This window comes from Barbus barbus (genome assembly GCF_936440315.1).
Source record: "Barbus barbus genome assembly, chromosome: 7".
Lineage (NCBI taxonomy): Eukaryota > Metazoa > Chordata > Actinopteri > Cypriniformes > Cyprinidae > Barbus > Barbus barbus.
Window position 1 is genome coordinate 3887716 of NC_136735.1, and position 25626 is coordinate 3913341.

Below are 25626 nucleotides of genomic sequence, written 5' to 3' on the forward strand. Positions count from 1 at the left end.
ACACACACACACACACACACACACACATACAACACACAGAGAGAGAGAGAGAGAGAGAGAGAGAGAGAGGTCCTGGCAAAAGTGGACATGGTTGCTGTTGCTGAAGAATTCATCCAGTGTGACAATTGATGCAGACTATTTTTCAGGAAGTTCGAGGAGGACTAAGAAAGTGAGTCATTAATTAATTAATTTTAAATTTTCACAAGTATTGCTTTTGTTGTGATAGTTACATTTGCTATACTAGATATTATATATGTGATAAGCGTATAGCAAGGTGCTGTAGCACCTATTGTAATGGTTAGTTTTCTTCTAGATTCTTCTTCTTCCCAAGTGAGAGTCTTATAGAAGACCTATGAACAGTACCTAGAAAGAGAGAAAATCACCAAATGTACTTTACTCCGTGTTTTTTTTCTTTTTTCTTCACTACTTCTCCTTCAAATTTGGTCCATTTCTCAACAAAAGTGTCTCAGATGATCACTGGACTGGGCCACACATAAAGTACTCAAAATAATTTTGATATTCTTTTTTGTTAAAAAAATGTTTGTCAAAAAATCATTATCTTGGTATCGTTGGGTTATGCCATACCATGTCAAAACCAATTTTGATAGGATCATACAACTTGAGATCCTGAGGGATTTAGGGCCAAATTTACTAACAGCTTGTGCCAGCGCAAGACCATCTTTTGGCATTAAAATAGTTCTATCAGGATTTTCTAAATACGTGCAGTGAAGAATTAGCGCTGAAAAGGCATGGACACAGTTATTTTTGCGCTTGACCTGGTTGAATACACAGCAAAACCCCCGGTGTCAAATTAACACTACAGAGTGTTAAAAGTAACACTAAAGCAGTGTTAAAGTTAATGAGGTAATTTAGAGATTCATTCAGTGATGATTGACCATTATTAATGACACCTGATGTTAACAAGCAAAATCCATTTTTAAGTCACCATTATAGTTGTCAGTGTTTACTTTAGTTGGGCTCTTGACCCTGGACTTTTTAATATTACATTGCAAAGAGCAAAAGTCATCCGATGGTTATGATTTTGTTCTAACACAATCATTATTTGACCTGAAGCGTTGAACATTTAGGAAGGATTTATTTCAAGCTGTTCTCATAATAATAATAATAAAAAAAAAAAAAAAAAAAAATCGGATATAGCAACCAAATAAAAAGTAATATTAAAAAGCCAAGGGTCAAGAGCCCAACTAAAGGAAACACTGATCACTATAATGGTGACTTAAAAATGGATTTTGCTTGTTAACATCAGGTGTCATTAATAATGGTTAATCGTCACTCAATGAATCTCTTAATTACCTCTTTAACTTTAACACTGTTTCGTTGATTCTTTTAATTAATAACTAAGCTTTGAAGATTTCAGCCAAGCGGTTCACAAAATAGTTAATTTCTTAAGGTTTCATTTGCTTTGACCACCTGGTGGCCAAAGGGTGTAAAACAAGCAGATACGTTACAGAAAGAAGAACTGTATTAACCAGGCTTTTAGACTTATGAAGACTTATCATATGATCCTCTAGAGTGGTGACAATAATTATTCATACTGCAGTGCATGAGTTTTTACTATGTTGTTACCCAGCATGTATTGCAGCATGAAGCAGTTTGTTGATTGTCACCATTGTTGAGATTCATATGTTGGTTCTTGATGTCTGTGTGTGTCTAAACAGTACTAGAGATCAAATATTTATATACAGTACATATAATTATAATTCAGGGTTGACAAAAAAAGCTATTTTGGATGTAACAAGACAAGCGCCTGATGATGATCTCACCATACAAGAACAACTAACAGCTACTCAATGCAGAGCACTGGGGCCCGTTTCAGTAATATTATTACTCTAATTAAGAAATGTAACAGGTTTGATTAGAGAATATTTAATTATGTGAAAAGAGTGTTAGACTATGTGGAAAAAGCTGCATCGCATTGAAATAGACATTGAATGATATTTAATGTCAAATGTTTGTAAAGTCATTTAGCCCACACCCATGAACCTTTTATGTTTAAAGCTTTACCTGGATTGAATTGTGTTTTTATACTTAATTTTTACCTGCTGACACTTTCTTGTTTCTTTTTTGTCTTTTTTTTTTTTTTTTGGCCATTAAAATGAATATTAGTTCAATAATTTACAGTTTTCACCTCTGATATTATGACAGTTATTAAGTTATTGATAGTTATTAAGAATTAAAGTTACGCATTGACGGAAGTATGTGCGCTGACATCTTTTTGGCGGGAGCTGTTGCCAAGGTGAATCGTAATTTTGGCGCTCCACTGATTGTGACTTTTCATAGTCATGGTGCGTTAAACTCAGAATCAACCTACTCAGAGTTGAGTAAACTAACACAATTCAGCTGTTCTGTAACCGTAAGCTCTGAGTTTCCCATCTCAGAGTAAATCAACTGAGAGTGCAAGTTTAAACTCAGAGTTGGTTGAACCTCCTCATTGAAACGGGCCCCTGATCTCTCTGCTTTATAACATCACATGCGTTGCTACTGAGAGAGATATAACACAGGAGTCAAAGGTCAAGAGCCCAACTAAAGCAAACACTGATCTCCATGATGGCATAACTTTAACCAATAAAACGTCAACATTTGATCCTCTGTAATTCGCAAAGCAGGTGTTCATCACTAATTTACAATCATCATTTAATTAGTCACTTAATTATCTCATTAACTTTAACTCTTTGAGGACTTGGGATTTGACTTGAGATTTGCTTGTGACTTGAAAGGAATGTCTTGGTTCCTCCTCTGGTGAAATCAGCTGCTGAGTTCAGGGGTGGAATAAATATATGGCAAGACTTTTACTTTCTGACCCCTGGACTATCCACCTCTGTTCAAGTAGTTAATGCTGCAGCCCGGAGACCTGCAAGTGGGAGGAGCTTATGCCGCAAGTAGGCGGGATTTCATCTTAGTTTAAAAAATTATATAAATTTAAGTTTTGTCATCATTGTGTATCCAACATCATTCACTGTCAACATTTAAATCACATCTTTACACCTTGCCATTGTCTTGATGGTGTCATTTTAAATCCTTTAACTGTAATGAAATTCAAGCGTATTTCTGGATATATTACATTTTACTTCTACAATTCTTCTACAGTAGCCTACCAAGGAACATATTAAAATGAGATGCACTCGAGAGGTAAATGTGTGATACATAAAGAAAATTGTGCTGTTACCATCCACCTGTACTGCAATTGTTTTATTTTGCACATTTTTAAAAATCCATTTACAGCAAATGACAGACTAATGTTCTTCAGAATATGTTACACAAATCCATGAATTGATTTGAAATCTCAGGGTGGGTAAATTATTTTATTTCTGATTAATCAAATTATGTACAATCATTCATTCAACACAATAGACTTGCAGTAGACACTGCAAAATCCCAGATGCATTGCCTCCGAGTAAATTCCACAGAGCTCACGTCACTTGCCCTTCCCAACATAACCTGGTGGGTACACAAGAAGCACAATGAGCATTAGGGTTGACACAAATTTAAAACACTCTTCCCATTCCATCCAAGATATGCATGACTTTATTTCTCTTGTTGAACATGTACAAACATTTCAAGGACAATTTCTCAGCTCTGTAGGTCTATGCTATGCAAATAAATGGTGTCCAGAACTTTTAAGCCCCAAGGGACTACATGAGCCCAAGTAAATTTATTACTTTATTACTATTTTTAGACAAAGTATTCCTTTTGAAAACCACAAATAGACTAAACGTGAACTAGACTAAAACACAATAACATATTTCATATTTATTTGACTTATTATTATTAGTATGAAATTATATATATATATATATATATATATATATATATATATATATATATATATATATATATATATATATATATATATATATATGTATATGAAAATGTACCTTATTCTTTAGAAAACTTTCCTAAATCTATTTACAAACGTTTAAGACATTTACACTTTACAAATCAGTGCAGTCCAAAATGTTAAAAAATACATTGTGCTATTGCATAACCTGCTTATGGTCTCTGGTATTCATAACCTGCAGAGCAATTGCAGTTGTTTGTAGAAAAAAAATATATTGTCAGGCACATTGTAAGCTGTGTGTGGTACTTAGAAAATGTTGTACAAATGCGACCAATAAAATGCACATGTCACAGTTTGTAATTCTTTTTACAAAACAAACAAACATAGTGCAACAAGCTTACATTTCCCACTTATCTACCATGATGCTGAAAGTCACAACAAAAGTCACCCACTACTGCCACCAGGAGCATTAACCGATACTGCAACCCACATGACATTAAACAAACCAATCAAAATCTTCTGTTGGTTTGTACAGCCCACTTGCAGTTTATGTCCCACCCACTTGTGGCTGGCTTTGACCTCCATTTATACCCATCTCTCTGTAATGTATCTGCTTGTTTTACACTCTTTGGCCACCAGGTGGTATTGTGAGCAAATGAAGCCTCGAGAAAGTAATAATAATAATAATTAATTACATTTATATAGCGCTTTTCTGGTTACTCAAAGCGCTTCACATAGAATGTGGGGAATCTCCTCAATCACCACCAATGTGCAACATCCACCTGGATGATGTGATGGCAGCCATAGTGCTGAACACGCACTACACACCAGCTTATTGGTGGAGAGGAGACATAGTGATGAAGCCAACAGTGTATGGGGATGATTAGGAGGCCATGATGGTCAGAGGCCAATGGGGACATCCTGTGATTTTTAATGACCACAGAGAGTCAGGATCTCGGTTTAACATGTCATCCGAAGGATAGTGCTTTTTACAGTATAGTGTCCCCGTCACTATACTGGGGTGTTAGGACCCACACAGATTGCAGGGTGAGCACACCCTGCTAGTCTCACTAACACCTCTTCCAGCAGCAACCTAGTTTTCTCAGGAGGTCTCCCATCCACGTACTGACCATGCTCAACCCTGCTTAGCTCCAGTGCGCAACCAGTCTTGGGCTGCAGGGTGATATGGCTGCTAAAAGGGCTGTTAACCCTTTTGTGAACCACTTGGCTGAAATCTTTAAATCTTCATGAAGCTTCATCTCGCCATCACTACTTTTAACACTAAAATTTGTGCTGCTCTTGGTAGATTGTGCTGGTCATTATGCAAATGGTCTGGCTCCGTCTGTGTTCTTTAATGTGCGCATTGTCAGTAAATCACCTGCAGAATTTCCCATCTGCGCTTTTATGGAATTTCGCTCTAACGCTATTTTGCCCTGTTTAGTAAATCTGGACCTTAATTTCTTCTTTTATTTCAGTTGATTTCCTCTAAGGCTGTGGCTGGAAGTCAGTTGTGTTGTTTCTCTTTTTTCTGTTTTTGTTGTTTCTCTTTGCTTCAGTGATGCTTGTTAATAGCAGCTGTTCATCACTAATTAATTATTTGTTAATTATCTCATTATTTCCACATTTGAATGGTCTTGGATTTGGTCTTGATCCCACCTCTGATTCCCTTGCTGTCAGAATAATATGCTAAAATGTACCAGTGCAAGACACTTTTGACTTTACACTTTGGGAGGAACTGTTTACATGTCTTACAGGGAGCAATTGGGGTTTTAGTGCCTTGCTCAAGTTGTGGGTATTGAGGGTGGAAGAGAGTACTGTTCACTTACTACCCCTCACCTACATTTCTTGTCAGTACTGAGAGCCACAAGCTTTGAGTTACAATTTCAACTCTCTAACCATTAAACCACAACTGCCCTTTAATACCCATGGAGCTCATGGATCAGAATTAAATAATAATAATCATAATAAAATGTATGATATGATATCTAAATGTATGAAAGATATAGGGCTCATATTAATTGTAGGTACAGTCGCTGATTGTTTATTGGTTGTTGTAGGTGTTGCTATGGTGATGTCAGTCAGAATGGCTCCTCCTCTTCCTCTGATCTTTCTGCTCATGATTTACGGTGAGTCTCTTATGTTGACAGCAACACTTCGCTCTTTATTCACTTTTCAGAGTAATTATTTATATTTCATTATTTGCGCAATATATAATTTCTGCTCTCCTTCATAACCCTCCACTGATCTTTTTACTTTGATCGTACAGAATATTTCAGCATTTGCAGAAGCAGCTGGTGATGTCTTTATTATGAAATCTGTTTCAAGGCTTTAAAGTGATGATATGTTCCTGAACCAACCACTGTAGGGGTTATAATTGAACCGTATATTAACACTGCCCCCTAGTGGTTGCTTTCACCATTTAGATCAGGGCTGTCCAAACTCGGTCCTGGAGGGCTGGTGTCCTGCAGAGTTTAGCTCAAACTTGCCTCAATACACCTGCTTGCAAGCTAGTATGCCTAGTAAGAGCTTGATTAGCTGCTTCAGGTGTGTTTAATTAGGGTTGGAGCTAAACTCTGCAGGACACCGGCCCTCCAGGACCGAGTTTAGACACCCCTGATTTAGATTTTTTGTTTTACATTTTGTGTTTTGGAAGCTTGTGGTATTATACAGACATGTAGTCAAGACCAGTCCTCCAAAACAAAGATCAAGACTGAAACCATCAAGAGCCATAAACCCTAATCAACATAATGGTAACTTGTAAAACACTTCAACATCTAAACCTCTGTTAGTTCTCAATAAGATCTTGTGTATAGGTCTGAAAGAAATAAAGTAAATCTGGTTAGTAATGCATGAAGCTGGTGATGCTGTTTGTGGAGTTCTCATCCTCTGCTGAGATCTTGACAGATTTAATGTCTTCTTTCATTTCAGTTGATTTCATCTGAAGTCAGTTGTAGTTCTTGTGTTTCTCTTGTTTCTGTTCTTGTTGTTTCCCTTTTCTTCAGAAGCTGTTCATCACTAATGTTAAATCAGCACTTAATTAATCACTTAATTATCTCATTAAGTTCAATACTGCGTCAGTGTTACTGAACACTCTGAGTGTGGACTCATATAAACACTGATCAGTACTTTTATCACTGAGAACTTTGCTGTGTGGTTCTTGAATGGTCTTGACTACACCTCTGGCATTAAATTGAAAAAAAAGGGTCCATGAGTAAATGAGAAACACAGAACATTTTAAATGTATTTCTGCTAAAACTTTATTTTGGCAAGTTTCAGCAGTTTACTAGCAAACATTAATGCTTATATGGACAAAAAGCCACAATACCCATATTGTGATGTCTTTAGTGAGTGAATGCCATTTTAAATCTAGGTTACATCAACTGTTATTTTTTATTGATCTTATTTGTCATGTGTTTGTTTATTTTAGAGTTCAGCATGTTGTTTATGGCTGATTTTTTTATTTGTTCTGTTTATAAATATATTCTGTCTCCATGTGTTTATTTCTATAGTATCCTCCATGAAAGTAGATTAAGTCATTTACCCTTGATCTTTTATCATAGTAAATACGTTATGAGAAGATTATTGTTATACATTCTGTTATGAGGTGTCATTTTCTTAAATGTATTCACACGCTTTCCTGAGTTTTCATGGCACAGTGTAACTCACAAAATCTTATCATTTATTTTATTTCTGTGTTTCAGGTGTTTCTAGTGCTGATTGGGGTGTGAGTTATAGTCATTCACACATCTGTGCACTAAAGAACTCATCAGTGATAATGAACTGTACTTATACATACCCTACTGGACATCAGATAATGACAACGTTCTGGACCAAAAACCTTCTAAATGTGGGTGGAGAGCCTCCAGATCTATCCGAGGACCCTGAATACAGTCAGAGGCTTCAGTATCTGGGAGATAAACAGCAGGACTGCACCATCAGACTGAGTCATGTGACACAGAAAGATGAACACGTGTACTATTTCAGATTCACAGGTGACAAATCTGATGGCAAATGGACTGGTAAACCAGGAGTGACTCTTTCTGTCACAGGTGACTTTCAAGAGGTTGAGCTCTTCTTCTGTCCATTATGTTGAATAATCAGTGTAGGACATAGATCTAATGTGCCTCATTTATCAATCTAATGTAGAAACAAGCACAAATCTGAGTGCACAGATCAATGTATGAGTTCACATGTGATTCATGAAACATTCGTATGTTGCCAATTCCACCATAAGAATGACCACACGTTGATGAATGTGACAGTTGAAAACAATCATCATTTAAATATCATGCCCCTAAAACATACTTGTTTAGAAGCCTTGCCCCTAGAGATTACAACACAGAGAAAGGTGACCTGGCCAAAAAGAGGAAGTAATCTCATGAAAGAGAAATTGATCCTTACTCCATAAACACCTGCTAACATTGTAACTGCAAACAATTACTGTATATATATATATATGTGTGTGTGTGTGTGTGTGTGTATATATATATATATAAAATCAAATATTTACAGACATTATAAGCATGATATAGCCTATTTAGTTCCCCTCAAACCACACACACACACAAAAAAAAACCTATTCAGGACATAACAAGAATGAAAAATAAATAGCACTAAAATTATGTATTAAACTATAAAATAAAAAAATTTGGCTATAGTGGCATTCATTATTAACAGCATAAAATTGTCAAGCTAATAATAATTTATTTAATTTCGAGTAGTGTAATTTTTATGTTTGGTTGACTAAATTTTAGTTTGATGAAGAATGGATGAAATGTCAAGTTAGCAACACTAGAACTGATATGTTGTGTAAGGTGCCTGCATGATCAGTTGGATTTAATAAAATAAATATAAAGAAATATGAAGAAAATAAATAAAATGTAGTAAGAGTGTCTCAAAACAAGTGTAGCCTATACATTTTATCTCTCTTTCTCTCTCTCTCTCTCTCTCTCTCTCTCTTTTGTTAATCTGTTAATTGTTTAAGAGAAATATACACTCACCTAAAGGATTATTAGGAACACCTGTTCAATTTCTCATTAATGCAACTATCTAATCAACCAATCGCATGGCAGTTGCTTCAATGCATTTAGGGGTGTGATCCTGGTCAAGACAATCTCCTGAACTCCAAACTGAATGTCAGAATGGGAAAGAAAGGTTATTTAAGCAATTTTGAGTGTGGCATAGTTGTTGGTGCCAGACGGGCCGGTCTGAGTATTTCACAATCTGCTCAGTTACTGGGATTTTCACGCACAACCATTTCTAGGGTTTACAAAGAATGGTGTGAAAAGGGAAAAACATCCAGTATGCGGCAGTCCTGTGGGCGAAAATGCCTTGTTGATGCTAGAGGTCAGAGGAGAATGGGCCGACTGATTCAAGCTGATAGAAGAGCAACTTTGACTGAAATAACCACTCGTTACAACCGAGGTATGCAGCAAAGCATTTGTGAAGCCACAACACGCACAACCTTGAGGCGGATGGGCTACAACAGCAGAAGACCCCACCGGGTACCACTCATCTCCACTACAAATAGGAAAAAGAGGCTACAATTTGCACGAGCTCACCAAAATTGGACGGTTGAAGACTGGAAAAATGTTGCCTGGTCTGATGAGTCTCGATTTCTGTTGAGACATTCAGATGGTAGAGTCAGAATTTGGCGTAAACAGAATGAGAACATGGATCCATCATGCCTTGTTACGACTGTGCAGGCTGGTGGTGGTGGTGTAATGGTGTGGGGGATGTTTTCTTGGCACACTTTAGGCCCCTTAGTGCCAATTGGGCATCGTTTAAATGCCACGGCCTACCTGAGCATTGTTTCTGACCATGTCCATCCCTTTATGACCACCATGTACCCATCCTCTGATGGCTACTTCCAGCAGGATAATGCACCATGTCACAAAGCTCGAATCATTTCAAATTGGTTTCTTGAACATGACAATGAGTTCACTGTACTAAAATGGCCCCCACAGTAACCAGATCTCAACCCAATAGAGCATCTTTGGGATGTGGTGGAACGGGAGCTTCGTGCCCTGGATGTGCATCCCACAAATCTCCATCAACTGCAAGATTCTATCCTATCAATATGGGCCAACATTTCTAAAGAATGCTTTCAGCACCTTGTTTAATCAATGCCACGTAGAATTAAGGCAGTTCTGAAGGCGAAAGGGGGTCAAACACAGTATTAGTATGGTGTTCCTAATAATCCTTTAGGTGAGTGTATGTTGTGTAGTCTTATTTATTTTATTCCTTTTATATACTTGATTTCTGTTAAGTATGTCTAGCGTTTATAGACATTCTAATCTTACTGGTTAATTATTGACTAATGAGCTCCGGTTGCCAGTCAGGAAAATAATCTAAATGAATTAAATGCTGTTATTATACAATTCTCCGCTAGATTTACTATGTTGGACGCACATTCAGGCTAACTCAGACACTTGATTGTGTGAGATTTGATCGTAGTCATGAGGCCCAATGTGTGTGTTGTGTTCAGATCTTCAGGTGGAGTCTCCTGAGAGAGTGACAGAGGGCCATAATGTCAGTCTGACATGTAAAAGCAGCTGCGCTCTGACTGACAGAGCAACATTCATCTGGTACAGAAACTCACAGCCATTAACTGAGAGAAGAGACGGAAACAATCAACTCCTGCTGCAGTCAGTCAGAAGAGAGGATGCAGGCAGATATAGCTGTGCTGTAGACGGACACAATCTCACATCACCTGCCATGAAGCTCAATGTGACATGTAAGTCTGAATTTTAAGTACTGCATAAATGCCAGAGGATATTGACAGAATAAACTCCTCATTATGTATTGCTGTAAACATAAGAGACTCTCCGTAAATCATGCGCAGAAAGATCGGAGGAAGAGGAGGAGCTTCAAATTTGCTTTATTACAAACTAATTCCTCTTCATTTCCCTTTAACATTTCAGCTCGGAGATGAATTCATAAAAATAAATAAATATGTAATAATAATAATACAATAATAATAAAAAGTGAAAAAAGAAAATTCCTAAAGTATATTTAATAGTGGCAATCAAGTATTTATCGTAGGGTTAGGAGTAGGCGTAGGGGCTACAATTTCAAGTACAAGTAATGTCCCAATAAAGCAGCTTCCATAATGATTTCAAATAATATAACTCATATACACCAAATATGATGTTCGTCATGGTTTCTGTTCATTTGAACTTGTTTTTCTTTTGCCCGTATCCATTGTTATGTTGATTGTGTCATTCTGTTTAAGTGTGTCCAGGCACGCATTAACGCATGGGCTTCAAGGGATTGAAGCCCAGTGTAGAAAATTAATCCTACAAATATTTATTTTATTATTTAGCTTTTAGGGAATCACTCTTAAGAGTTGATCTTCATATGATTAGTTGTTATTAATCAGAATGTCCAACTTATGCCTTGTTAACGACTTGTCCAGCAAGCATTAATAGCAGCAAGTTATCTCTTAACACGTTGTTTATTTCATTCGTGGCCAACGATTGGAATAAATCAAATAGTTAAATTTAGTTATCTAGCTCCTGAGCGTAGGTAAAACGCGATCTTTTTGGCAAATAGTTACGACATGTAAACTCACATAGCACAGACAAAAGATTTCTTAATAAAGTCAAAGTTTTATTCACTAACTCTAATACACTACTGACATAAAACAGACATAAACACACATTCGTTGCAATGAATTGTTCGGATCTTAAGAGAGTCTTAGGTTCTAACTTAATGCTCGTTTTAGCCTGAGGAAACTCATAGACAGAGGATCATTCTATCTTTACTCTCAAAGGAGAGGTATCCCGGTTTCAGTCAATAAAGAGATTTTGCCTTACTTGGTCTTTTGCTTTCGGTTCAAAGAGTTCCGGCTTTCTTCGGTTCAAAGAGTCTTTCCTTCAGGTGATATCCGTTCTTTGCTCAGCTTGAGATGAATCGCGTGCGGATTGGCTGCTCGGGAGGTCGTGTGACCAGAGCCCTCTTCAGTGGTTGGTCGTCTCGTTCTGACGTGATGAAGCTTTCAGGAAGTCTATTCAGGTCTTAGAAGTTTGATGTTAGTCTTTGGTTGTTTGCAGTACTCAGCGGTGGTGTTAAGAGGCGAGAAGCGCTTTGCAGCGTGAGCAGAACGAGAGACGGGCGAGACGTGTGTGTGTGGCCTCCTGTAGTCTTCAACTCCAACCGAACTTTCATGGTTGTGCATCTGTTTTAACGGACCAATTTGGGGTCCGCCTTTTGGGCGCGTGGTCCAATCGCAAAATGTTCCTGTGGGGTGTTTGATCCAATCGCAAGTGTTTCTGTGGGCGGAGCCCCGCCCTGCACAGTTGCGTGTTTTGCATACATTATCTTGTTCAGTTATTCATCACATAACAACTTATTGAAAGCAAGTTTCTATCCGTTATTGTAATCATAATATATGTAAACAAATAATTTCCATTCACCATAATACTATTCATAAAATTAGCTTTCTAAAGAAACCAAACACTTATATTTTGATATGCACAAAAATACACGTGACCACAGAGGATATTACTGGGTTAAATACATTGATTAAACCATCCGTTAAATACATTGATTAATCCATAGATTTAAAATAATGCAACAGCTTATAAATGTCACAAACAAACACACCCTTTAATGTATAAACTATATTGTCTATAGTGTTTTGTTTCAGGGTATAATTTCAGTCGCAGAAGCCAGTATAACTTTGTTCTTTTAAAACACAATCCTTCCGGGTGTGGCTCTTTCTTTCTCTTTGTTAGATAGCGAACATGGACCAGTTGAATTCCTTTGTCTGTTTTAGGGAGCGCCACAGAGAAAAGGCGCGCGTTTTCAGGAATGTGCGTGATAGCCGGGTCATAAGGTCAGTTCCTTGGAGGTCTGGGCTGGTCCGTGCCTGGACGTGCTCGTAAAAGTCTTTTGCACTATTCTTTGTTGAATTACTGCGACTTAATGGAGTTAGCAGTTAGGGAGGGTTCTGTGGAGTTTCTCCAAATGACAAGGGCTCTCAAAAACCCAAAATATATGTTTTTCTGGTCTCAGGAGGTTTTCCGGACATTTTGGTGATATGCCGGTCAAATATCGCCTCTTAATTAGTCAAGTTGAGGAAAACTGGAGGCAGGCTATGTAACTTAAAAAATGACATAATCAGGCCGTATAGAATGCAACGTTTATTAGCCTAACTTTCAAATAGACGGAAAAAAAATATGAACGTCCGATTGGCGTCAATCAACGTCAATTGTTTTTACTATGGTTTCACATTCATAGTTTAACAAACCAATCCCCCTTCCCCACATAAAATATCTGAATAGTAGCCTATTGTTTTTACTCAAGCGAACTTAATTATACACTCTCAATATGTCTCATTTAACTGGTAACATTTAAATTGGCCACCGTGAAATGACTCCTTGTCAAATTAACTGGAACAAAAAAATGACTAGGCCTATAACACTGTAATTTTAGGCTACTTTTTACACTGTTTTGCAGTGCTGAATTGTGCAGCTGCCGACTTAAAATCAAAACTTCCCAGAGTCTCTCCACAACTTGCAATGCGCATAAGCCGCGTAACCTTGTTCTCCGCAAGGCGACTTCGCTGCTTCGTCTTGATCCGATTCTGCAGCGAGAACCCCCTCTCTGCAGGAACACTCGAGACAGGGATTACACAGGCTATCTTGGCGAGCTTGGTCCACTCTGGATACATTTAGTTGAAATCACATATGAGGACTTCGCAGGCTGTGGAGAAATGCAATCCTCCATAGCCACGGAGCGCTGTCATGACAGCGAGGGCATCACGTCGCAGGCTTATGGCATCGATAAGAGGAGCGGTGTCCGCAGACTCAATGCTTGTAAAATGGCAAATAATCCTTCTGATCTGTTCTGCATATTCTTGAAGAGCTATAAGATAATAGCCTATAATAGGTGAGAACAATATTAGAATTATAGGCCTACAAAAGAATGCTGCGCTTATTATAAATAGACGTCTCACTCATTCGTTCATTGTTTAGGTCTATATTACAGCCGGGTTAGGCGTTCGCTTTATTTGAAATGCAGCATGCGATGTTGTTTAATAACTTTCAAACGGTAGAGCCTGTTCCTTTATAACATAGCCAAAGGTCGGTGTATTTTTGCTTTATACATTTTAGGCTTATTCTCAAATTCAGATTGTGTTAGGGGGGCGGGATTATTAGGCCATTTTAATCGGACATTTTGACCGGAGAGATTTAATTTTGTTGGACATTTCATTTTTTTTTCGGCCAATGTCCGGCAATTACCGGACAACGGAAACCCTGGTCTACACGTCTTGAACATTACTGTGCTACGTGTTTTTGGATTACCGTTGTTGGATTTACACTAAGGTGACCAGACGTGCCACTTCCTGAGGACATGTTCAGCCCAGGATTTCTAAATTGCCTAAAATAACCAGGTGTTGGTTGTTTGCACTGCTCCAATTGATCGCTGTATGACATCAAAGTACCACGAGATTGATTCAAAAGCATGGAGCCATCTGCTCTGCTCTATAGCTCTCGTGGGACTTTGATGACATGCAACGATCAATCGGAGCAGTGCAAACAACCAACACCTGGTTATTTTAGGCAATTTAGAAATCCTGTGCTGAACATGTCCTCAGGAAGTGGCACGTCTGGTCACCTTAGGGTAAATTCAACTAGGCGATCAACACAATGCAAACAACCAACACCTGGTGATTTTAGACAATTAAGAAATCCTGTGCAGAACATATCCCTGGGAAGTGGCATGCCTGGTCACCTTAATTTAATCTTGTTGGATTAAAAACTTTTGATATATAACTCTTTATCTAAGTTGTGCACTTATTAACACAAAGTAGCCCTTACAATGTTCTTATACTGTTTTATAATATACTGCAATACACTGAGGTCCAGTATCTGCCACTATATGCATTAAATATAAATAGCATATATCAACTATTTATACCAAGTGCAAAGAAAACCCTGCTATTTGCAATTACTGTGGATACCATCTATTTTTATTTGTACTTCTTTTGGGAAAAAAAGTCCTTTTGATGAGAATATTTCAATTTTGTCTTTTTTTAGTTGCACCCAGAAATGCCTCAGTATTCATCAGTCCATCTGTTGAAATAGTGGAGGGAGATTCAGTGACTCTGAACTGCAGCAGTGATTCAAACCCACCTGCAGAAATCAGCTGGTTTAAAGGAGGGACATTTGTAGGATCTGGAAGAATCTACAGCATCTCAAAGATCAGCTCTGATGACAGTGGAGAATACAAGTGCAAGTCCAGAAATGAACATGGACAGACAGACTCTGATGCTGTGACTTTAAATGTCTTGTGTGAGTTTATTATAAAACATAAGATGCTGTAGAACATTCCAAATTTTCAATAAATATTGGTACAGTAGTACAAAAATGTCTTGTCATTCTTGTCACAATAAGTTTGGTGATTGTTACTAGATCCTCCCAGGAGCATCTCAGCGTCTATAAATAGATCTGGTGAAATAGTGGAGGGAGATTCAGTGACTCTGATCTGCAGCAGTGATTCAAACCCACCTCCAGACATCAGATGGTTTAATGGAGGAACGTTTGTAGGATATGGAAGAATCTACAGCATCTCAAACATCAGCTCTGATCACAGTGGAGAATACACATGCAAGTCCATTAATGAACATGGAGAGAAATACTCTGATGCTATGACTCTGAACATAATGTGTGAGTTAATGATTTAACTGGTTGTGACAACACATCATTTAAACATCTTTGATCTCTAATTATTTTTGACTATAAATGATATATGATTTTTCTGTTTTAGATCCTCCCAGGAGCTTATCAGTGTCCATCAGTCCATGCTGTGAAATAGTGGAGGGAGATTCAGTGACTCTGATCTGCAGCAGTGATTCTAACCCACCTGCAAAAATCAGCTGGTTTAAAGGAGAAACGTTTGTAGGATCTGGAAGAATCTACAGCATCTCAAAGATCAGCTCTGATCACAGTGGAGAATACAAGTGCAAGTCCATCAATAAATATGGAGAGAAATACTCTGATGCAGTGACTTTAAATGTCATGTGTGAGTAATGATGGTTCATCATTCATCCATATTTATTTGTTAATAACTTTAAATTGTCCAGCCCACTGACACTCTGTGGATTATCGCATGGACATAAATACGATACGTTTATAGGACAAAAAGGTCTCTGCAGCAAAAGCGGAAGTACGCGGTGGAATGTTTCTACATATCTATTGGCACAGCAGAGCACCAGTTTTAGTAAAGCAATACGTTTATTTTTATATGTTGTGGCACTTGCGAACAGCACTGAACATGCACTTTGGCTGGTACAACTTGAAATACATTATTATAAACTTTTCATTAACTTTAATTTTTTTTTGCAAAACTGATCTCTATTGATGTGTCTAAATTGTATCAGTCATTTGTGTGTGGGCAAGAGACTTGGTGAGGCCACATGATTTTTGTCAAAGAGCCGGGTGTGGCTCAGGAGCCATAGGTTCTTGACTGCTGGTTTAACTAGTAATGACAACACATTATCTAAACATCTTTGATCTCAAATTAGTTTGATTGTAAATGACATATATTATTTTTTTCTGTTTAGATCCTCCCAGGAACATCTCAGTGTCCATAAATGGATCTGCGAAAATAGTGGAGGGAGATTCAGTGACTCTGAGCTGCAGCACTGATTCAAACCCACCTGCTCTGAACTTCACCTGGTTTAAAGGAGGAACGTTTGTAGGATCTGGAAGAATCTACAGCATCTCAAAGATCAGCTCTGATCACAGTGGAGAATACAAATGCAAGCCAATCAATAAACATGGAGAGAAATACTCTGATGCTGTGACTTTATGTGTAATGTGTGAGTATTATTGCACCTGTTTATGTATTTTTCAGAATATTTTGTCTTATTCAGTCCTAAGAACAGCTGATGTGTTTTTGTCTGTATTTCAGCAGTCAGATGGATTTTATGGTTTAAAGCTTTTGGTGTTGGTGTGGCTGTTGGTGGTGTTGTTTTTGGAGCATCAGTGTACATTTGGTAAGACGTCCATGTCAGAGCTTATATTTATTAAATATTAAGTTAAACATGTGTCCTCTCTCTCTCGCTCGCTCTCTCTCTCTCTCTCTCTCTCTCTCTCTCTCTCTCTCTCTCTCTATGCACACACACACGCACACACACACACACACACACACACACACACACACACACACACACCACCATTTCACCTGCTAAAAATGGTTTAAAGTCAGTTATTTCTACCTCTTGCTTTAGTGTGGCAGTAGGAAATATCAGTTTACATTTTCAAACATTCATTTTGCAAATGACATATCTGATCTCATCATCATACAATCTGTCTGGAATGATATGAAGAAACAGAACAAACTGAATTCAGAAGAACTGTGACAACGTCTCCAAGATGCTTCAAGAAACCTACCTGCAAAGCTACAGTACTGTTAAAAGTTTTAGGTACTTGTATATATAATAATGCCATAAATATATTTTCTTTATCAATTAACTTCTATTAACTAAATTAAATTAACATTTGGTGTTACCATCCTTTGCGTTTAAAGCAGCTTTTGCCCTTGGTGCACTTGCACATAGCTTTTCAGGGAGCTTTGCAGGTAGGCAGGTCTCAGTCTGTTCTGTTTCTTCATGTCATTCCAGACAGACTGGATGATGATGATATTAGTGCTGTCAATCAAATAAAATAAATCAACTAATTAATCACACTTTGTTTTCTTTCTAAAATTAAATGTAATTAATCGTGATTAATCCCAACTAACATTAACGTTTTTAAATATACTTTTATATTGGAATAATTTCACATTCAAATGGAAAATTAATGTAGAAACAACATGAAGAAACTATATTTTTAATATTTGTTTAGTGACAACTTTTTTATGGCTGAAGGTGGGTATCACTCATACAAACATACTGATGTCTCTAGTATCCCCCCCGCCCCCAATGTTTAACCATTGACTATAACCATTCAACATTAAATTCAACATTAGCAATTTTAACATTTATTAGACTTTAAATATAACAACTTTTAATTTAATTCAAATGAAAATAATCATCACATAAACCCATTATAATAAATGCCATATTTATCTGTGCCCTTCAGCAAGCAGAAAATATACATAAATGTAATAAATTTATCAACACTAAATTCTAAATTAAATATAGATGAATTCTTAAAGCTACAAGTTATGCATTTCCTCTTTTTCTTTTATTTACAGACATCACAGCAGCTGGGTTATTAGGTTGTTTGGCTGCTGTTACTTTAAGAGCTGCTGCTGCTGCTGAATGTGAAAACTAGAAAAATGCATATAATTTACACACACACACACACACACACACATACACACACACACACACACACACACACACACACATGAAACTATGTAAATATGCTGTTTATTCATCTTTTTTCTGACAGTCTTACTAAAAAGATTAACAGAAGATCTGCTATGAAGAACTCTGCGGTAAGATCACAATTATTATTATTATTTATTTTATTTTTTTTTGCATGCAGAGATCTACAGAATGTTAAATTAACACTGAAACAGAGTTAATAAGATAATTAAGTAATTAATATTGATTGAGCAGTAGCGATGAACACCTGCTCCTTCAGTGATTATGCTTGTTAACAGCAGATTTTTGTTATTAATAATCAATCATCACATAAATAATCACTTCATTTTCTCATTAACTACCCTCTAGAATGGTTTTGGTCTTGACCACACCTATGGTCCTGATTGGTCTTGGTTTTGGAGGTCTGGTCTTGAGTACACTTCTGGTGAACTTCACTACCAGGCTATCAGATTTCAAACATGAACTCACAATGTTTGTGTTTTTCTGACTTGCAGAACGCTGATCCCAATGAAGATGCAAATCTGTGCAGCACTTTCGACGTAAGTGAGAAGTCAAAGCAGATAATACATCACAGATGATCACATGACCTCTGAAGTCTGCTGATCTCTGTGTCGACATAAATACAGCTTGATCCTCAGCACTTTTCTAAACGTGAGAGAGTCCATGTGAGACAGATTTAAATCTGATCACTCAAAGAATCAGAATCAGAATCAGAATCAGAATGAGCTTTATTGGCCAAGTATGTTTACACATACGAGGAATTAGTTTTAGAGACAGAAGCTCCACAGTGCAACTGAGAGACAGCAACAGTGCAGGACACAGATAATAAAAGAATAATATACAAATATCCAAATAGGCAATGTACAAAACAGCAAAAACACAATATATAATATAGACAATTATGTGTGTACAGGTCTGATATGTGCAAATTTGAAATTAAAAAATATAAATAAAAAATAAGTGAGTGTGGTGAATAAATAATGTATAATAGAGTTGTGTGTTCCGCGTTTATTGTCAAGTGTTCATGAGATGGATTGCCTGAGGGAAGAAACTGTTTCTGTGTCTGGTCGTTCTAGTGCTCAGATCTCTGTAGCGTCGACCAGATGGTAACAGTTCAAAGAGGGAGTGTGCTGGATGTGAGGGGTCCAGAGTGATTTTACCAGCCCTTTTGCTCACTCTGGATGAGTACAGTTCTTGGAGAGTGGGGAGGGTTGTACCCATGATTCGCTCAGAAGTCCAGACTACCCTTCGTAGTCTTCTAAGGTCAGATTTGGTAGCTGAGCTGAACCAGACAGTTATTGAAGTGCAGAGGATGGATTCAATGATGGCAGAGTAGAACTGTTTCAGCAGCTCCTGTGGCAGATTGAACTATCTCAGCTGGTGAAGGTCAGTGTCAATGTTAAAGTCCCACTTCAGGTCCTGAGAAACTGCAGTACCCAGGAATCTGAATGACTCCACTGCAGTCACAGTGCTGTTCATGATGGTGAGTGGGGGAAGAGCAGGGGGGGTTTCTCCTGAAGTCCACGATCATCTCCACAGTTTTGAGCGTGTTAAGCTCCAGGTTGTTAAGACTGCACCATACAGCCAGCTCCTTGACCTCCTGTCTGTAAGCAGACTCATCACCGTCCTGGATGAGGCCGATCAGTGTGGTGTCGTCTGCAAACTTCAAGAGCTTGACAGAGGGGTCTTTAGAGGTGCAGTCGTTGGTGTAGAGGGAGAAGAGCAGTGGGGAGAGTATGCAGCCCTGAGGAGCTCCAGTGATGATGGTGCGAGTGCTGGATGTGGATTTACCAAGCTTTACTAACTGCTGTCTGTCTGTCAGGAAGCTGTTGATCCACTGGCAGACAGAGGTGGGGATGGAGAGCTGTGGCAGTTTATTCTAAAGGGTTTCAAACGGCAATAAAGTCATCTGCCAGTTGTTGATTCTCCAGAGTGCTGGGGGATGGTGTTTTGTAGCTGGTGATATCCTTCATTCCTATCCACACTGAAGCAGAATCACTGGAAGATAATTTGTTCCTTAGCTTGTCAGAATAATTTCTCTTTGCCACTCTGATCTCATTTTCCAGTGTGTATTTGGCCTGTTTATACAAGACTTTATCCCCCATTCTGTGAGCATCTTCTTTGGCCTGACGGAGCTGTCTGAGTTTTGCAGTGAACCATGGTTTGTCATTGTTGTAGATTAAATGAGTCCTGGAAGGAATGCACATATCCTCACATAAACTGATATATGATGTTACAGTATCTGTGAGCTCGTCCAGATCCGTGGCAGCAGCTTCAAAAAGAGACCAATCAGTGAGAGAGAAACAGGCTTCTAAATCCCGCTCTGTTTCATTAGTCCATCTTTTATCAGTTCTTAATACAGGTTTTGCAGACTTAAGTCTCTGCCTGTAGGTCGGAATAAGATGAACCAAATATTGATCAGAGAGTCCTAAAGTTGCTCGTGGGACAGAGTGATATGCGTCCTTTATTGTTGTGTAACAGTGATCCAATATATTACTGTCTCTGGTGGGACATGTGATGTGCTGTCTGTATTTTGTCAGTTTGCGGGAGAGATTTGCTTTATTAAAGTCCCCGAGAATGATTAAAACAGAGTCTGGGTGTTGCTGTTCTGTGTCTGTGATCAGATCAGTGAGTTTCTGTAAAGCTGAGCTCACGCTCAATGTAGACACTCACGAGAATGAACAAGCAGAACTCCTGCGGCGAGTAGAACGGCTTGCAGTTAATGAAGAGCGTTTCTAGATCTAAACAGCACATCTTCTTTAACACAGTTACATCTGTACACCACCTCTCATTGATGTAAAAGCATGTCCCGCCGCCACGTGATTTCCCCATTGATTCTGCTTCCCAATCTGCTCTGATCAGCTGGTAATTAGGCAGATGGAGCACGCTGTCCAGTATGTCGCCATTCAGCCAGGTTAGAAAGAGTAGAAAAATCCTTGTTTGTCCGAGAGAGAAGAAAGAATTTGTCCGTTTTGTTGGATAGAGAGCGGAGATTCACCAGATGGATGCTAGGCAACGGCATTTGAAATCCGCACTGTCCCCCGTCCGCGTCCTGAAGTGTTTGACCAGAGCTACGGCTCCGCCAACTACAATGTCCAGCAAAACATCTGAATAGTCAAAATCTGGTAAAAGATTTTGTGGTGTGTTCTGCCGAATGTTCAGCAGGTCATCCCTGGTAAAACTGATCGTATTTGAGAAACAAAAAACAGGAAAAACAAACAAAAACAGTACCAACATGAAGAGCAAAGCACAGTAGCTGCCATCTGCAGCTCCATCTTAAGTAAAATAAAGTACTTCAGAAGGTGGATTGAGACGCTTTCCAGATACAACTGGGCAACTGTAAATGGATATGGTTGTTGAGACTGCGTATGGAAATTGTACTTTGCCCAAAATAGTAAAAATAAATTTGTGAGCATGTTTTATTAGTTGCTAGTAGACATATTACAGAACAGTTTTTTCAAAAACTTGCACTTGTTTTCAAAAGTTTGCATTTCCAAACCACCAATACCCTGTTGGTCGTGTAAATGAACTGCCAGTCCATTCAAAGTTTAGAATTTTTCAAACAAAAAAAATAAAATTATTCCCCCACCGCAAACTTTGAGTAGCTTAGTGAGCTACTCAATTCTTTGTAATCCACAGTTGGGAAGGTGCTACTATTGTTGAGTTACTTAAATAATTTCTGTGTTAAACTTGTGTTATTGTTTGTTATTATTATAAATGTAAGCTTATGGATTCTGAAATTATATTTGTGCCATTGTCTTTATGAACAGGATGATGTTTTTCTCCACAGGAGCTGTAACCCATCCTGATTGCTGCATCGCCTCCAGAACACCATTCACTGAATTGATCTCCAGTTCTAATTATGTTCATACATTGATAATTATATGTGAATTTATTATATATGGGTTATAAATGTAGCAAAATGTAATTCAGTTTAATTGGGTGAGAAAACTAAACTAATAGTTCAAGATATATCTGGAATTTTATTAATTCATGTTGTTGTCTTTTTTTTCAGAGGATGATTAAACAACTGCACAATCAGCATCATCAGTTTCATGCATGAATACCCAGATTGACTTTACTTCTGTCACACAACTACAGAAGATCTCAGATGTGGGTATCAAGTTTTCAAATCAAGACTTGATGCACAATCATCATGTAATTAGTCACTTAATTATCTCATTAACTTTAACCCTTTGAGGACTTGGGATATGACTTGAAGACTTGATACCCACCTCTGGAAGATCTTATTGAGAATGTTTAGTGGTGACTATGGTCACATTTATTTTACCCTTCACTTTTTTTAACATTAGTTTTTTTTTTTTTTTTTTGGGGGGGGGGGGGGGGGGGGGGTCTGACTGTTTAAATGTGTTTTTAAATCACAGTTGTTTAGGTGATGACATACTCATTATGTAATAATTTGATTCATTGATCTCATTCAGAATCTATTTTTCTCATTGTATGGGTGATATGCTATTAATTTTGTTATAATCCCATGAAATAAAAAAACAAGCAACTAAAGTCACAACAAAAACAATAGTAAAAAAGTAAGAATTTAGCTGCATTATTTGTTTACACCAGAGTGTGTGCTGGGAGCCATGGATGAAGCTTTTTTTATTGAGTGTGACCGTTGTTGAGATTTATATGCTGATTACTGATGTTTGACATTCAGAATAACACCCATTTATCTCTGTGTATTTCCCATTATGAAGTCAAACCAAGGCATATGTACATGCACAAGCATAATTTGCATGACACAAGAATAAAACATTAGCCATATACATTAAAAAAATGAACACACCAATTGTGTGAAATACATATGTCATGGAATATACATTGTTTATTTTGTAAATACTTTCAGTTGTGATTTACAGCTGATGCACATCAATGTTAATGTTAGTGGCAGGAGATGGTGACCTCTGCTGGTAGTTTGAGATTTTGTACAAACACATATGAGAAGATCACAAATAAAACTGTGGGGGAAAGTTACAGAAACACTAAAGACAAAATAACAGGAGGTGATAATATCAAGGACTTTGAGACCATAAAATGATACATTGTCCACTGCGAAGATGCACAATTATGATTTTCTTCAGTATTTCAGGGTATAATGATGAGTTCTGATTCAAATGCAGTATAATACTTTAATACTATAATACTTTAATTCCTCTGTTACATCATGTTTCTGAAACTATGAAGAAGTCTATGAAGAACTGTGAAGAACTACGAACTCCCCCACAGAGCTCAAGATTGGTTGCTTTGTGCCCTGCCTCTTACTGCAGCATATTCCTATTTATGTGAACAGGCAATTACATGAAGAAAGACTGACTGAAGTTCATCATCAGCATTATAAAACTGTAGTACAGGAGTCTTCAGGAGTTCCGGGATAAACGGTCTGTGTGAAAGAGAGTGAGAGATCAGTCATGTGACCTGTTATCTGTAAATGTTATCTGACTTCAACGTCTCACTTACTGTGACTGTACCATACAGGTTAGAGGTTGTGGACTTGGGCTCAAGTCTTTGTGTGTCTTCATTGGAATCAGAAATCTACAGAGACAGAAAGTGGACTTACACCAACAAATAGATACATACATATATATATATATATATATATATATATGAATGATTGATTTTCTGTAAAGGTATATCTGGATGATTTACCTGTGTCATTGTAATGTATTCAGATTTAAAACTTCTCCGTTTCTTTCTGTAATAATGACAAGTATTATTAGGATATAGCCGACTGCATTTGAAAATATCACTGCTATTTGTGGTTCTTACATTATGAACATGATGATGATGATAATGATGGTAAGGATGATTAATGATACTCCACATTCCACTATGATGCCCAAAGCTGCATGCCAACTGGATCTGTGATGCTCTGAAAGAGAGAAACAAATCAGCTAAGATTAACTTTCAAAACTGAAGAAAGTTATACAGGTTTGCTCAACGAAAGTTTCACCTGTGACAGTAACAGCGTCTGATCTCTGAGATCCATGCTGATTGTGAGCCACACAGTAGAAGCGTCCACTCTTTAGTGCACTGAAACTCTGTTCAGATCCAACAGATGAGCTTTGATTCTCCTTAAACCAGCTGAAGTTCAGAGCAGGTGGGTTTGAATCACTGCTGCAGATCAGAGTCACTGAATCTCCCTCCACTATTTCAGCAGATCCATTTATAGACACTGAGACAGTTTTTGGAGAGTCTAAAAAAAAAAATATCACCAAATTATTTACTGACAAGGTGTGTTAAAATTTGTAAAAAAAAAAAAAAAAAAAAAAGATATATATATATATGTGTGTGTGTGTGTGTGTGTGTGTGTGTACTCCTACAAAGTTGATTAGAGAGAAATGGGAGTGAGAGATTGGAGTTGGAATCTCTGAGGAGATTTGGCAGAGTGGATTGGAGGATATTGATAAGCAGTCGGTCAACACTAGATTATGCCTCATTCAGTTTAAGGTTCTACATAGATTATACTTCTCTAAAATTAAATTACGTAGGATTTTCTCCAATGTCTCTTTTATTTGTGATAATTGCAAATCAGAGCATGCTGATTTAGCTCATAGTTTTATTTTCTGTCATAAAATACAGAGATTCTGGTGTGAGGTTTTTAAAGTGCTTTCAGATGTTCTTAATGTAAACTTGGATCCAGACCTTGACACATTATATTAGGACATTCTAATTATACAATATTTGATCAACATCAGATTGAATATCACTATGCTCTCAAAGCTTCAAAAATGGCATATTATTCTGCAATTACCTGTTTAGAACAGTCAACAATTTTATTAAACCTCCTAGTAACATTAACTGTTCCACTACCAAGCAGTGTAATGAGTTTCTCAACTAATTTTCATCTAAATTTAACAATATCTATAATTCTGTTGCCTGTGATCATGCGTTTGAATTTGTTGAGTTGCTTCCTCTTGAATCTCTCTGATTGTGTTCTCTCAAGTTTCAAGGTTGTTGATTCTGATTTCATTTCTAAACTTGTTTTGTCAATGAATTCAACTACTTGTATATTTGATCCTTTCCCCACTACTGTATTGAAAAACTGTTTGTCTGTTATTATACCCCACATTACTGCCATTGTCAATGCCTCACTCAGTGAAGGGATTGTTTCACCTGCTTTAAAAATTGCAGCAGTTACACGGGTTACAAAAAAACCTGGGAGTGATATTGCTGAGATGTCCAATTATCAGCCAATTTCTAATTTACCATTCCTGGCAAAAGTCCTTGAGTGTCTTGTTAGCCAATGTCATCTTTACATGAACAGCCTTCTGGAGCCTTTTCAATCTGGGTTTAGGTCTGGACACAGCACAGAGACTGCTTTAGTTAAGGTCTTGAATGACCTTCTTCTTATATCGCCGATTGTGGGGCTTGTGGCATTTTGGTTCTGTTAGATCTTAGTGCTGCATTCAATATGATATTTCACAGTATATTACTGGACGGACTACATAGATGGATTGGTCTTTCTGGA

At 37.6% G+C, this 25626-nt stretch overlaps 2 protein-coding genes across 6 annotated transcripts in view; one reads left to right on the top strand and one right to left on the bottom strand.

The window, feature by feature from the left end:
• LOC306872979 (B-cell receptor CD22-like) lies at positions 1-23013 on the top strand. Of its 5 annotated transcripts, XR_013784444.1 has the most exons (13): positions 15-169; positions 5857-5925; positions 7501-7848; positions 10287-10535; positions 14845-15099; positions 15220-15474; positions 15575-15829; positions 16371-16628; positions 16721-16805; positions 18208-18253; positions 18638-18682; positions 21934-22200; positions 22366-22945. XR_013784444.1 is itself a non-coding variant. In XM_079421956.1 (12 exons), exons 2-12 carry the CDS (start codon positions 5865-5867, stop codon positions 21940-21942), a joined length of 1809 nt encoding a protein of 602 aa, XP_079278082.1. In that variant the 5' UTR covers positions 1-169; positions 5857-5864; the 3' UTR covers positions 21943-22954. The 5 variants fall into 5 exon arrangements, 4 of the variants coding, with proteins under 4 accessions (XP_079278082.1, XP_079278084.1, XP_079278081.1 ...); XM_079421956.1 differs by having other exon boundaries at positions 1-169; positions 7501-7791; positions 21934-22954; XM_079421955.1 differs by having other exon boundaries at positions 21-169; positions 21934-23013.
• LOC306872286 (hemicentin-1-like) overlaps positions 22950-25626 on the bottom strand; it is a gene marked incomplete at its 5' end in the record, with an annotated part of 18268 nt that continues 15591 nt past the window's right edge. Inside the window, 5 exons of the mRNA XM_079420793.1 lie at positions 22950-23538; positions 23616-23690; positions 23805-23850; positions 23925-24027; positions 24109-24351. Of these exons, the coding sequence (XP_079276919.1) occupies positions 23491-23538; positions 23616-23690; positions 23805-23850; positions 23925-24027; positions 24109-24351 (515 nt within the window). The 3' untranslated portion in view covers positions 22950-23490. The remainder of the gene's footprint in view (positions 23539-23615; positions 23691-23804; positions 23851-23924; positions 24028-24108; positions 24352-25626) is intronic.